Genomic DNA, 14,240 nt, shown 5'->3' with positions numbered 1-14,240 from the left:
TCGTTTTTGCGGGTTGCGTTTAGGGATATCTGAATGTGGCCGTTAATCGTAAAACTAAGCTGCAAACTGATTAAAAAAAAAAAAAAAGTGTTCCCACGCTTCGACTACCACTGGACAGTATAGCAAAATTCCAAATTCCCTAAACAAATTGCATTATTGTTTTGACGGACTTGGCTGTACAATTGAATTAAACAGCATCCAATGTCGCTGGGCTGCTTTCCGGAGGCTTTTATTTTGACAGCAGGTCTTTTACCCGGAAAATACTGACTGCAGCGACATGAATCGTCGGTAGTCAAAGGTCCAGGCAGTAGACTTTGAGAGGCGTAGGAAATTCTTCCACTGTATAACTTCATGTTCAATATTGAATGAACTGCAGGGTAGGATAATGCTCTTGATTACATTTATATTTGCATTAGTTACTTTACACGATGTAGCCAAATGTGTAAAAGTATACACTTGAACTGAGTTGTCTGAGTCTGCCTACCGATCAAGTATTTTATTCATGTCATTGCTGTTATTTCACCGTGGATCAATACGTGTATAATGAGTCTAAGTGACTAAATGAATTTCAACATTCACTGTTTACTTATATCTCTCAGTATTCAGCTTGTGCACCACTGCTGTCAGAGTCCAGGTGACCTCTACCCTAGATACTATTCTCTGTTCACAGGTGATGTTTAGGAGTGTATTCAGGTGCATTAGGACAAATCCTGTTGCTGGCCAAAGGAGTATGTCTCAAAGTAGCCTTGCTGGAAAGGTAGCCATAGTCACTGCCTCTACAGATGGGTAAGAATTCCACATGATTTCCTTTTTTTTTTGTCTATACTGCTATACTAAAATACACAGAATAGTTACTAAGAAAATGGCTTTGGCAACAGTTAGCTGCCCTGATGAAGCAGTGATAACAAATGAAATATAACATGAAACATTTCCCTTGACAATATAATCTATAATAGCTGTGATCCTACGAACAAAGACCTTTCTCTGTAAGACAGCTACCTAACCTTGAAATGTACACCTCTAGACTACAAAAAAAGGGAAATTTTTTTACAAATCTTTCAAATAGCAAAAAAATATTAGAACAAGCACAGCCACACTAAATGGTATGTACACAGTGGAACCCATCATATGGTGCTGATAGCATCCCTATGGGAACATTGGATTTATCTATTTATTTAATTATTATTTTTATACATTACATTTTTATTATTTGACTATGATCATTTTGCATTTTTACCACTTGTTTTATGTCTTTAGTACAGTCATGTTATGTTCTAAGGTTCCTGTTTGGATTTATGTGAGCTCTCTAAAGCAAATTCCATTTAGGTACATTGGAATGGCCATAAAGCATTGAATCTTGAATCTTGAAATCTCAAAGGATGGCATCTGAAATGATGTCAAACATTTGTCTGATAATAACATAATGTAAGACAGCTATATTGATGGTAATAGCAGTTGTTACAGACTTACTGAGTTTTCTTCTCCTCCTAAGAATTGGTTTAGCTGCAGCTCAGGCTCTGGGAAAGAGAGGAGCCCATGTGGTGGTGAGCAGCCGGCGGCAGGCCAACGTGGACAAGGCTGTGGCACAGCTGCAGAGCCAGAGCATTCAAGTGACCGGGACCACCTGTAATGTTGGCAAAGGAGAAGACAGAGAAAAACTGGTTCAAATGGTAAGTATTTTTGTATTCTATCAACAACAGTTATATGGTTCTCAAACAACTGCATCTACAAGTTTGGTTAACATGGCTGCATACCAATAATTATGAAGTTGTCATTGATTAATTAGACTCATAAGCTCATTAATAGTCTCATTCTGTGTTTGGAGTAGACTCTGGATCAGTGTGGAGGCATTGATATCCTGGTATCCAACGCAGCGGTTAACCCCTTCTTTGGAAACATCATGGACTCCACAGAGGACGTCTGGGACAAGGTACACACAGCAAATGAAGCCCTGGGATTCACAGAAGAATTGTTTGAATGAGGCTCCTGTCTCTGAAAAATGATTCTTCTTCCTCCTTTCATTTATTTTAATACAGTATAATTAATGGGATAATTTCTACATTCCTTTCTAGATCCTGTCTGTAAATGTGAAATCGGCCTTCCTCATGACTAAGTTGGTGGTGCCTCATATGGAGAAGAGGGGGTGAGTGTCAAACTAATCCAAACAAAAATAAGATTATAAAACTCTTCACTGTACATTTATTTAACACAAATGCTCTATTTTTCTCTTTAGTGGGGGAAATGTAGTATTTGTGTCATCTGTGGCTGGATACCAACCAATGCAGGTCAGTGAGAGTATAAGCGGAACAAACATATTTGTATTAAAGTGTTCATATTATGCCCATTTTCAGGTTTATAATTGTATTTAGAGGTTATATCAGAATAGGTTTTCATGGTTTCATTTTCAAAAAACACCATATTTTTGTTGTACTGCACATTGCTGCATCTCCTCTTTTCACCCTGTGTGTTGAGCTCTCTGTTTTAGCTACAGAGTGAGGCATCTCACTTCTGTTCCATCTTTGTAGGGAGGCGCACATGTGCAGTAGTAGTAGTAAGGACTACTACCCAGTCAGAAGCAGAGTATGAAGGCGTGCCATGCTAGCAGCTAGGCGAGCATTATAACGTGTGTTACAAAGTGACGCGTGTCGTCAAGGAAGTAAAGGCTGGACTACAATAGAGCTGTTTGGAGCAGTTTGTGAACAGTGTTTCCTGTTGGAGATGGTAAGTCCCTTTGGGGTGGACTTTGGGCTTTTTCACTTTGTAAACCTATAACGTGCACAAAAAAGATATATAACACAATAAAGGAAAGGGAAAAAGCCAAAAAGCATAATATGAGCACTTTAAGATAAATAGGAGGTACTACAGACTCCCCATACGCATGTGTATGTTATGGACACTGTGTCTCTGTCTCTGCAGGCCCTGGGTCCTTACAGTGTGAGTAAGACAGCACTGCTGGGTCTGACCCGGGTGCTGGCTCCTGAGCTGGCCCACAGTAACATAAGAGTCAACTGCGTGGCCCCTGGAGTCATCAAGACCCGCTTCAGCTCTGCGGTGAGGAGAAAAAGACACGGTCCTCTTTGTATCACACGCTCAAAACATGGGAGTTTTCTTTAATTTTTTCTCTTGGTAAATGTTGTAGTCTCTATAATACACCACTGTTTTGTCGCAGTTATGGGGAAATGAAGACGTCATGGACGAGTTTAAAAGGCAGCTCAGCATTAAAAGGTACAGCTCATGCTCACATGGAAGTTTGCGTTAACATGTTTGTATTATGCACACATGAATACCATTTTTCATCTTTCCCTTTAGAGTCGGAGAGCCAGAGGAAGTGGGTGGAGTGATTGCCTTCTTGTGCTCTGAGGAGGCTTCCTACATCACTGGAGAGACCATCACAGTGACTGGAGGGATAGGCTGTCGACTGTGAATCTCCAGTGGCGACGAATTTGCACTTAATTGTGTGTTCCTGTGTAGATTGATTTGATTAGTAAACCTTAGTATGAGAGCTATAATTCGCCAATATAAGCCAGGATACTGAGGAATGTGAAATCCTATAACTAATTCTTTGTTTCCTGGGTGAATTTCCGTGTAAAGATTTCTACTCTGTGACAACTAATTTCATCGTCACAGTCTGTGTGATAAGATGTCATTCAATTTCTAAATAAATGGGAAGGTTTTCATGGATTTTCACTTCTTCACCAACTGCTCCTGGTTGATGTTGACATATTTAAATATACTGTACATCTGATTGACAAGCCCAGTTGCGGATGGGTTTTAAAATTATTCACTTATTACTTCTGTATCACATGTTGCATTAATTGGATGTCAGGAGCAGTTCAAGAGCATGCTTCAGTATCAAACCAATGTGATCCAAAGACACTAACACGGTGAATGAAATGCAAAATAAATGTACAAAGTGCCACATTTTTAATTTTATTAATTGAGCATATTACATATTGCGGTTTTAAAATATTTATAAAGTGACTTTATTTGTAACAGATAATCCAGATATTGTCTGGTCTTTATTTACAAGAACACTGTAAAGTAACAATTTAAAATACCACAAAGTTGCCCATAATCATAAACCCATAACAGGACAGTGCCTATAATCAGTGACAATGCCATTTCATGGCTTGTTTTCCATAATGACAAACCACTGTTTCAAGTTCAAATCTGATTTAGCTACAATGAAATCAAATCTAGAGAAAGATAACAAAATGAATGTCCATCAGCCACAGTCGCTGGTATTCCAAATTATTTTTGTCTTTTCTCCTCTGGCATCTTTCTGCCGTTAGTTTCCCAACACTAAACTTGACAGAGTGAAAATCCATTTCCTTATCTGCGCTTGCTGCCAGCAAACGTCAATTCCCACCGTGTCACCCCAGGCTTCCAGTACTCCCTCAGAGTGGGAACATATGTGCCGTGTTTGGTCTTGTAGTAGCGCTTCATAAACAGCTGAGGGAGACAGAGTCAGTTACAACAACACTGATGACAGAAGAAAGTTATCAGTATTTAAAATGTACTTTAGTTTTTGTGGCATTTTCAATTAAGTTTTTAATATTGTACTGCTTTACATATGTAACACACAGTTCAAAAACAATAATCGGCAGGTGTCTTGTTCGGTGAATTCCGAAGGCTTAAATGTGACATCTGTTTGAAATTGCACATTGTAGTCACAATCTTTTTTCATTAACCTGCAGTCATGTTGCATAGGAAAAAAAGAAATTATCTCCGCAACAGATTATTCCTCAGGATTAATTTCAACGCCAGATAAAAATTGAAAATAAAATATTTAAGGCATGCCTTCTGTAATTGGACACATTTTCAAGGATTTTCACTGCCCCTGGGAACCGTTTTCTCATGTTTGTAGAGTACACACCCTGCCTTTGAAGTTCTTTGTCGCCTCATCCTCAGAATCCGCTACATAGTCTTCACTGTCTCTTGGAAGGACCGATGTCTCTAAACACAAAAGAAAACATAGTTAAACTAAAACCTGTGCAGGTAATGTTTTTTTTTGCTAAATTTTCTTTTAATTCCTTGCTTTCAATTGACATGATTTGTTAAATCACCTGTGTTCCTCCGTTGCTGAAAGGGAGAGCTGCTTATACTTGGTGATACAGGATAATTTCTGTCAAGAAGAAACAACATAATTAAACCATTAAGTCAAATCCTTTTTAATTCAGTAGGTTTCAATAGCTGTTAGGGGAACTCTTTAACTAAGCCGTTTTGCTAGAGCCATTTATAATTTAAGTCTAAACACAACCAGGAAACTTAAATAGGTTTCTTTTTAATAGGACCTGCAGCTCCAAAAGAACAATATATACATATTTAAATCACTAATCATTTCTCACAGAGACAGAAAAATGAAACCGGAAACATTGAACTAAATCAGTGTTTTATTGTTGATGGAGGGTTCAAACAATGGTCTACAATGCCAGAGTAAACTATTTCATAGAACAGTAAAACATTTTGTCCCTGTGGGTTCCTGAAAGGTCAATTTAAAATGTCTGGTTCTGCCATGTAACTGCAGTGATCATCGGTACGTTCAACAATAATCAAAACAAGAATCCAAGGCAGAGAAAAAGCTAGTTCCAAAATCCAAAACACAATGTAATTTAGACTTTTAAGCTAGCAGCAGAATTTTTGCAATACAACTTGACATAATGCTAAGGCGTACTTTGCAGCATGTGCACTGTGTATTCCCATGTCTCTTACTCTTTATTGTCCAGGCCAGGAACATCCAAGTCAGGATTTGGAGATTGGTTGCTTTTACGTGTTGGACCTTTACCCAGTGACTTCCTCCTCCGATTCTGCCGTTTCATATACAAGGATATTCCTCCTCTATCAGTCATGTAAGCGCTAGCAGGAGTCAGACACAGTTTTTCAATAATAACTCTGGGTTGGTTGCTCAGACAAGAGACCAAAAGGGGGCAGAGGGATGGGTCTTCAGGCAGGTGCAGCGTTTTGAGACCCAGGCGGGTCATACAGGTTTCAAGGGCTGCTCTGTTATGCTCCTCGTTTCTTACAGCTTCGTCTTCGTCACTCTCATTTGTCCCCATGTCACCTCTATCCTGCCTGAGCATGCTCACTCCATTTCTCAAACTGCTGCTTATCCTCTTTTTCCCAGTTCTGGTCATGCCTAACACTTCTTCTTCCTCATCAGATTCATTTTCTCCGTGATCAGGTTGCTTGCGTTTCATTCCACTGCTTCTTTCTGAGGCGTTCCTCTCCTCTTCCTCCGCTCCATAATTTTTGACTTTTTGCCTCCGTTTAACCACAGTGAATTTCAAGTTCTCTGTTGGGTGCAAGTGCTCGTTTGTTGCATCTTTTGAACTGGCTGCCTCGCCACCTCTCAGTGTTCTGATCATAACTGGTACGTCTTCATTTGATATTAGTCCAATAACCGGTGTAATAAATGGTGTTTTGCCTCTTGTCTGTGTACCAGCGGACTGGTCCATAGCAGACCCTTTGGCTCCTGTTGGTTGATTTGAAGGTATTCTTCCAGAGGGTGGCAGAGAAAGTGAAGCGAGGATGGAGTCTCCCATGTTTGGAGGGAGGGATGCTGTAAAAACCAAACGTGTGGATAATGAGAATTATTAGAAATCTACAATGAAGGCCTCACTGTTACTGTCATTCTAGCTAAGAAGCTAAGCTAAGAAATTATCTAGTTCTACCTGCATTCTCCAGATGACCTAGACAGGTTTGATGTTGAAGCAATATCTTCAGGAGCTGGGGTTGGGTGGCTGCCCGCGCACACTCCTCCAGGACAGGGGGGGCATCACTGAGCCACGACACAGTCTGGAGAAAAAGTATTAATATATAAACAGCTCTTCAAAAATAAATCACGTGTCAGCAGGCATTTTTATATGATTACTACCTATAGTGAAAACAAAAATAGTTTGCTTTTGCACGTCTTTCATCCACTGCATATTAAATATTTTTCCTAAAGTGTTCTTACAGACTAAAAACTTACAACTAACAAGAGCTTTATGAAACAGTCTAGACTGAGTTAACTTCTTACAGAAAATGTTCTCTGTAAAGCAGTAATAGCTATAAATAAGGTGTAATTTGTGACAAAACAAGGGAAGCTGCTCTCAAAAGCACCCACTACCTGAGCTAGACTGGGAACTGGGAGCAACTGGTCCAGTCGAATCAAAAACTCCCACAGCAGTTTCTCTAGTTCCAGGTCAAACTTTGTACCATAATCCACGGGAAACTCCTCCTATGAGAAGAGAGAATAAGAATTGTTGGCCCTTACATTCCTACGTACATCAACTGAGAGATGATCACAATAGAGATTGAAATCAGTTGCTGCTGCTATATGATTGCAATTAAACACTAGTAGAGGGCTTTACCTTGAAGAACTGTTCTCTCTCTGTTGGGTCTTTTAGCAGAGTATGAACCAATGAATGGAAACCTTCGACGGTTCTCATGATTTTCACATCCCTCCTCTATGAGACAAAATAGCAACAACAAAAAATTACATACATGAGTGATAGCATATCAAATATATCACTAACAAAACACCAACCGTGTGGCATTATTTTTTGTTTTATTAATATTGTCAAGTTATCTTTTACATTACAGTTAAGGTAATGCAAATGCTGAAATTGTCTACTGAAGCAATGTGCCAAAAAGCATAAAGAGTATGCAGTTTTTCTTTGGAATAAAAACCTACAAAGTGTTCACAGTGAAACAAATGGCAATGCAATTTGTTGTGGGATTATGAACATCAAATGTAATTTACCATAGTAGGAGCAGAGGATGACAGAGCAGCAGGAGCACGGATCCTTTCCAGGTGTGGCATAATCACTTTTTCATCCAGCTGTGTACAGCACAGCTCCAAGATTAACTGAAAAGAAGGGTAAGGTTGATGAACCATGCAGTCAAGCCAGGAATATAATACTGAAACACACAAGGTCATAATGCATCTATCAAAAGGAAATATAATGCAGTCAGACACAGAGATAGGGGAGGAGAAGGGGAGGAGAATAAAAGAGACTGGCATGTCAAAATCTCACCCGTCCTCTGAGCCCCAGTGCCAGCTTGCCCTGGTGTCTCACAGTGAGCAGCCCAGGGACAGTCTCGCAGGCTGATGTCACGAATTCCTCCACAACACCATACTGCGTCACATCCCTCTGCTTCATCACTTTCCAGAGGGCTGCAGACACCAGGCGCACAGGCGGGGCCAGGAGCTGGAGTGCAGCAAAAGGAAGGCTGGTATCTGTGCAGGAGACAAAGCACGGCACAAAAACAAATGAGATAATGGATGAATTCTTAGGCTTTGTTGTGCAAAGATGTGATGCCCCCTGGTGAGGCTGGCTGTGCATACAGCGGGGTAAATAAGTATTGAACGCGTCAACATTTTTCTCAGTAAAGATATTTCTGATGGGGCTATCGGCATATTCATCAGATGTCAGTAACAACCCAAGTAATCCATACATACAAAGATATCAAAACAAATGAATCCATAAATGAAGTTGTGTGTAAAAAAAGTGAAATGACAAGCCTTTGTTGGTAATGACAGATTTTTGCCCATTCTTCCACACAAACTGTCTTCAAATCTTGAAGGTTCTGGGGGCATCCTCTATGAACTCTGATCTTTAGTTCTTTCCAGAGGTTTTCAATTGGATTCAAGTCGGGTGATTGACTGGGCCATTCTAATGTTCTTTCTCTGAAACCAATTGAGAGTTTCCTTGGCCGTGTGTTTGGGATCATTGTCTTGCTGAAATGTCCACCCTCGTTTCATCTTCAGCATCCTGATGGATGGCAGCAGATTCTTATCAAGAATGTCACGGTGCATTTCTCCATTCATCCTTCCTTCAATTATATGAAGTCTGCCAGTGCCAGATGCTGAAAAACAGCCCCACACCATGATGCTCCCACCTCCAAACTTCACTGTTGGTATGGTGTTTTTAGGGTGATGTGCAGTGCCATTTCTCATTGGCTCGTCCAGATGTTGTACAGCAAACTTTAAGCAAGCGTCCACATGCCTTTTCTTGAGCAGTGGTGCCTTGCGTGGTGAGCGTGCATAGAGGCCATGGCGGTTGAGTGCATTACTAATCGTTTTCTTTGAAACAACTGTACATGCTTCTTCCAGGTCTTTCTGAAGATCTCCGTGAACGGTCCTTGGTTTTTCGACAACTCGTAAGTATTCTATGGACTCCTCTGTCAGAAATCTTGCGAGGAGCACCTGGTGGTGGCCGGTTAATGGTGAAATGATGTTCTTTCCACTTCCGGATAATGGCCCCAACAGTGCTCACTGGAACTTTCAGAAGTTTAGATGTTTGTCTGTAACCAATGCCACCCATATGTTCTTCTACAATAAGCTTGCGAAGGTCTTGGGCCAGCTCTTTGCTTTTACCCATCATGAAATGCTTCTTGAGCGACACCTTGGTAATGAGAAACCTTTTTATAGGCCATCAATTAGGACTAATCCAGCTGATAATAATTTGCACTAATAGGGGGCAGGATTGCTTCCTAAATACTGACTGATTTCAGCTGGTTTATTGGCTTCCCGTGCCTTTTTACACCCCTTTTTCTCCAGGTGTTCAATATTTATTCCCATTATCATTCCACTTTATTACACATAACTTTTGTCATGGACATACTTGTTATGATTTCTTTCTGACATCTGATGAAAATGTCATTCCAAAAGCCCCATCGGAAATATATTTACTGGGAAAAATGTTGACGCGTTCAATACTTATTTCCCCGCGCTGTATATTCTTTATTGATATGATAATAAAGCAGCTGTCAAATTGATCTACCAAGCTGTGTCTGCTGGGGTGAGGATGTGGCATGACGTTACTTTGGTTACACTGACAGTCACTTGCCACAACCTAAGTTACTACTTTAATCAATGTAACGTTAAACCATGATCACTACATTACTGACAAAAAATGGTTTCACATCCAGTTTTAAAGTAATCCCAGCTATTAACACTTACCATCTTCAATTGGTTTTCTTCTAGCGTTTGCCATACTACTGAATCCGTCAGTCAGCTATTCAATGACCACAAGCTCACGTTAAGACACTAAGGTTAGCTTAGCAACTTTGACACATTACTCCCCGAGTACACTTCAAAGCTGAGGCGGAACTAACTAGTTTATCCGTGCAAAGTTGTTTAGGAAATGCTGTGAGATGATGTTTACTAACTCGGGTGATTCCTGAATTTAACTACCGTTACATCTCAGTACCACTGTTGTGGTTTACCCGCTTGAAGACAAAGCTTGCAACACTTCTATCAAAACTTCGGCTTCTTCTCATCCTCCCGCCTTCACTGCACCATTCAATCTTCTCAAATCTTCACTTGGGTGTACCGGTTTGGCGGTGCTTCGCGCATTTGCAATAAAAGACATTGGTTCGAACGAGGCACTCCGTCCGAGCGCGAACTATGAAACATATAAAACAAGCGCACCCAAAGATGTTTACAGGATGTGACGTTGTAGATCTGACAGCCAAAGGAGAAAAAAAAATCTGTTTATAAAAAATAGTTTAAAAAACACAACAAAATGTAAAGCGGAATGGTTTGCAGAACGTCAGAGCACTTTAAGGAGCATATGAACACGAATTATGTACCAATAAAACTAAGATAATGGCCCAGAGAAAAGGCTAAAAACAATAACACTGAGTTGTATGTCCCTGCAATGGGAATATAATTGCCCAAAAAGGATTTAATATTGTAAGATATCAATGTTGTTGTAATATCTATCTATCCCTTAGAAGTATTAGAGCCAGATAAGTTCCATGGGACAATACATATGTCAGCTCATAAAGCTTATTACAGCTATAGAGGGTTGTATATGTATATGTCAATAAGTAACAAGAAATTGCAGTACATAAAACAATAACAAATATAAGGGGTCCAAAACTGTTAACTTATATTATATGTTCATTTGGAAACATGACTTCCAGATTTTTTCAACCTGGTTATTTTTTTATTTCTCAAATATCAATATTGCTATCAATCTCAAATATCCAGTCAGGCGTTAGGTAATAATAACTAAAGGATGTCTTTCACATACACACACAGGCGAGCTGAACTTTGCCTTGTGCTATTCTATATCTGAGTTATCACCAGGTTTGGGGCAAAGTCCAGCTGCTGGGTCAAACACCAGCAGTACTGATGTTATCACCATTTGTTACATCCAAAACACCATACGAAAAAATAAGTTGGTGACAAGAGACAACAAGAACCTGATGAGCATGGATACAACATCTTCATTTATCAAGTAAGTGTGAGAATAACTTTTGGCCTGTTGATATTATATTGATTTGCTTTTGATCCTTTCGCTTGATCGACAATCCAAACAACATTATGTGGCATTTGGAGCCCCCAAAGTGAATATAATCTACACATACAAGTAATTTAGTCAATAAATTTGAACCAAATGTAATTTTGAGCTATGTTATATTATGACATTTTAAAGTGTTGGCCATTGTGACATGTCACAGGGGGAAAACAATGTGGAAATAATACAATTAATGATCTATTTAGTGGCTTCAGTTTCAAGCTCCTGGTATTGTGCAAGCCAGCTCTCTGCCACACTGTCATGGCTTAGTGGGACACTTGAATAGAACAGAATCATTGTTAGTGTTATTAATACTACATATGGTCTTTCCTCAGATCTGTGACCAAGCGAGTGTGGTCTCCACCACAGCGTCCCTTCAGAGTGTGTTGTCACAACAGGGAGACCAGGAAGGGCATCACAGCCGGGACCCTGGAGGAGCTGAGAGAGAGGGTGAGAGTGTCTGTAAAAGATACATAATGGAAAGAAATAACAGAAGTGGTTCTGAACAGGGTAATGCTGCTTGCAGTATATGTAATATAATTAATAATGTTATATAATGCAATACAAATCAGAAGGAATGTAAAAGAAAAGTCATTATAAAAGGATGTACTTACATGTTTTATTGAATTCAATTAAACAAAAATAAAGGTTAAAAAAAATAGTATAATAAATGTATAAAACTAAAATAAAAGGGAAACATTAGCCGTTTATTAAGAATGAAGTATACAACTTAATTAATCACTTACTAAAAAATGTCAGTAATCAGTGTCTCAACAACATAATCTTGTCTAAAATCCTATGTCAGATATGTGATCATATCATGGGTCAAGGCTGCACTCACAGTGGTATAAAGCTAAGATGTCCGGCCCATGTAGCTATGGGCCAGACTGAATTTTCGGAGAAAGTTTGAATATAAATTATATGTAACTGCTGGCCGATTTAAAGTTGCTACAATTGGATTAAAGGGTAACATGCAGTAGTGGAGGAGGTGTTCAGAGAAAAGTACTAATATCACACTGTAAAAAATACTCTGTCACAAGCAAAAGTCCTGCACTGAAAATGTTACTTAAGTAAAAGTATGCAAGTATCATTAGGACAATGTACTTAAAGTATTAAAAGTAAAAGTACTCAATGCAGAAAAATCTTCACATTTTAGAAACTGGAAACAGCTGTAGGCCTATATATTGTGCGGGTAGTTTAATTTATAATAAAACATTGTATTTTATAATAATTTGTGTGCAAAAATCTTAATTTGTAATGTAACTTCTAACTAAAACTGTCAGATTAATGTAGTGGAGTAAAAAGTACAACATTTCTCTCTGAAATGTAGCGGAGTAGAAGTAGAAAGTGGCATGAAAAGAAAAGACTCAAGTAAAGTACAAGTACCTCAAATCTGTACTTAGGTACAGTACTTGAGTACCATTCCACCACTGGTAACATGAATGTGTTTTCATCTGACTACCACATTGATAATATAAACAGCCTCATATTTCTATGAGAATACACTGTTCTGATTGACTAAAGGCTGATCAAATGCTTGTGTCTGAAATTTGTATCACTGTTATTAACTGGATTACAGCTCATTTGTTGTCATTTGTACATTTGTATTACAAGACAGGAGAAAGTACACTATTTAGGGTATTAAAGCTTTTTTTTCTCGAGTGCACATTAATCCAGAGCAATTTGAATCTGTGCCGTATAGGCATGCCAGGCTTTGCTGCTGTCACTGTCTGCAGTGTCTCTGTCTCTGGTTTGTGAGGAGGATGGTACAGAGGTAGACTCCGATGAGTTCCTCATGACCCTGCCTGACAACACCATGCTCATGGCCCTGGAGCCTGGACAGACATGGAGACCACAACCGGTTTGTTTGACCAAAACAGCCAATAGTTATTAATTAAATAGCATATACAATATGCATCCCATATGCATTTACGTAAAACAGATTTAGCACTCTTGTCGGTTTGGGGCGTGCTTTTTGTATTTACATGATACACTGTTATGGCACTCAGTGCATCACTAGTGTTTATTCATTTATGTGACTGTTGTCTCTGATCCCCCAGGGTGCAGTTGTGTACAAGTCTCAAGACCACAACAAGCCTCGGACCGGACAAGACATAGCTCGGGTCACCTTTGACCTTTACAGGATGAGCCCAAAGGACGTGTTTGGCTCCCTGAGTGTGAAGGCCACATTTCAAGGCCTATACTCTGTGAGCGCTAACTTTCAGTGTCTGGGCCCCAAGAAAGTCCTCAGGTAAGCCTAGGGGAAGGGGGTTACAAAAAAGTAAATAAAGACACAATGCCATCGTTAAAAACTGAAATGCAGCAAAGAATCAGTACAAAATCATACTTATACCACTTTATCTCTTTTTTTTTTTTTTTTAGAGAAGCCCTGCGTGTAGCCTCCACCCTCCTAAACGCCGCTGGACACCTGCTTATCACTTCTGCCTCCGTGATCCGCCGCATTATTGAAGGTGCTGAGCTTTGGCAGCCACAGAGGACAGAGTACACAGCCAGCTGGAACTGATGGAACCAAGAGAGACCTATTTAGTGGTAACATCTCATATCATTGTTGACTTAATAGGGATTGGTAGGCCATTCTGAGATCTTTTGAATCTATTCCCATAATTGAGCATCCTATTAGGTAGTTATTATATTGTTTAATTGTTCTGCTGTTCACCTCCTTAAGATGGGGGAAATAAACCACTTTTCTAACATGACCATCTGTTAAGGTAATATTAAGCAAACCCTGATAAGTCTTATGAGTGATTGTATGACTGTGTACCATATTTTTCTTCATCCTTCAATATTTTGATTATACTTCAGGTTATAAACAGATTGTAACAGACAAAAAAGAAAATCTTTAATGACTGAAGTGTCAGAAACTTTATTTTTAGTAACAAAAGAGGAAGCTTAGTGATCTAGCTGGATAACATAAGAGTCATAAGTATT

The 14,240-nt window shown here is 39.3% G+C and overlaps 3 protein-coding genes across 3 annotated transcripts; 2 read left to right on the top strand and 1 right to left on the bottom strand.

Annotated features, from left to right (window-relative positions):
* Positions 1 to 116: 116 nt before the first annotated feature.
* Positions 117 to 3,695, top strand: dhrs4 (dehydrogenase/reductase (SDR family) member 4). Its single transcript, XM_078276512.1, has 9 exons — positions 117 to 377; positions 671 to 786; positions 1,493 to 1,670; positions 1,829 to 1,930; positions 2,073 to 2,143; positions 2,234 to 2,285; positions 2,917 to 3,051; positions 3,170 to 3,225; positions 3,310 to 3,695. Exons 1-9 carry the CDS (start codon positions 366 to 368, stop codon positions 3,422 to 3,424), a joined length of 837 nt encoding a protein of 278 aa, XP_078132638.1. The 5' UTR covers positions 117 to 365; the 3' UTR covers positions 3,425 to 3,695.
* Positions 3,412 to 10,309, bottom strand: tinf2 (TERF1 (TRF1)-interacting nuclear factor 2). Its single transcript, XM_078276511.1, has 10 exons — positions 9,947 to 10,309; positions 8,019 to 8,221; positions 7,745 to 7,849; positions 7,353 to 7,448; positions 7,109 to 7,219; positions 6,672 to 6,795; positions 5,713 to 6,559; positions 5,067 to 5,125; positions 4,877 to 4,956; positions 3,412 to 4,452 (listed from the first exon to the last, which is right to left on the bottom strand). Exons 1-10 carry the CDS (start codon positions 9,978 to 9,980, stop codon positions 4,333 to 4,335), a joined length of 1,779 nt encoding a protein of 592 aa, XP_078132637.1. The 5' UTR covers positions 9,981 to 10,309; the 3' UTR covers positions 3,412 to 4,332.
* An 896-nt stretch (positions 10,310 to 11,205) lies between these two features.
* cideb (cell death inducing DFFA like effector b) lies at positions 11,206 to 13,815 on the top strand. Its single transcript, XM_078276508.1, has 5 exons — positions 11,206 to 11,231; positions 11,627 to 11,741; positions 12,994 to 13,152; positions 13,352 to 13,542; positions 13,674 to 13,815. The coding sequence occupies exons 1-5, from the start codon at positions 11,206 to 11,208 to the stop codon at positions 13,813 to 13,815; spliced, it is 633 nt and encodes a 210-aa protein (XP_078132634.1).
* The last annotated feature ends 425 nt before the right edge of the window (positions 13,816 to 14,240 follow it).

Source organism: Sander vitreus, chromosome 19, assembly GCF_031162955.1.
Source record: "Sander vitreus isolate 19-12246 chromosome 19, sanVit1, whole genome shotgun sequence".
In the NCBI taxonomy this organism is placed as follows: Eukaryota; Metazoa; Chordata; class Actinopteri; order Perciformes; family Percidae; genus Sander; species Sander vitreus.
The sequence above is the reverse complement of the archived record's forward strand: the minus strand, read 5'-3'. Positions and strand labels throughout refer to the sequence as shown.

What these genes read in the sequence shown, in the direction of transcription:
- dhrs4 (XM_078276512.1), top strand. An exon ending in CAGAGGACGTCTGGGACAAG is followed by an intron (nt 1,931 to 2,072) that starts GTACACACAGCA and finishes ATTCCTTTCTAG; the next exon opens with ATCCTGTCTGTAAATGTGAA. An exon ending in AGACCCGCTTCAGCTCTGCG is followed by an intron (nt 3,052 to 3,169) that starts GTGAGGAGAAAA and finishes GTTTTGTCGCAG; the next exon opens with TTATGGGGAAATGAAGACGT.
- tinf2 (XM_078276511.1), bottom strand. Translation starts at nt 9,980, where the DNA reads ATGGCAAACGCTAGAAGAAAACCAATTGAAGATG. An exon ending in AAGAAAACCAATTGAAGATG is followed by an intron (nt 8,222 to 9,946) that starts GTAAGTGTTAAT and finishes TCTCCTGCACAG; the next exon opens with ATACCAGCCTTCCTTTTGCT. An exon ending in CCTGGCCTGGACAATAAAGA is followed by an intron (nt 5,126 to 5,712) that starts GTAAGAGACATG and finishes TCTTCTTGACAG; the next exon opens with AAATTATCCTGTATCACCAA.
- cideb (XM_078276508.1), top strand. Translation starts at nt 11,206, where the DNA reads ATGGATACAACATCTTCATTTATCAA. An exon ending in ACAACATCTTCATTTATCAA is followed by an intron (nt 11,232 to 11,626) that starts GTAAGTGTGAGA and finishes GTCTTTCCTCAG; the next exon opens with ATCTGTGACCAAGCGAGTGT. An exon ending in AGACATGGAGACCACAACCG is followed by an intron (nt 13,153 to 13,351) that starts GTTTGTTTGACC and finishes CTGATCCCCCAG; the next exon opens with GGTGCAGTTGTGTACAAGTC.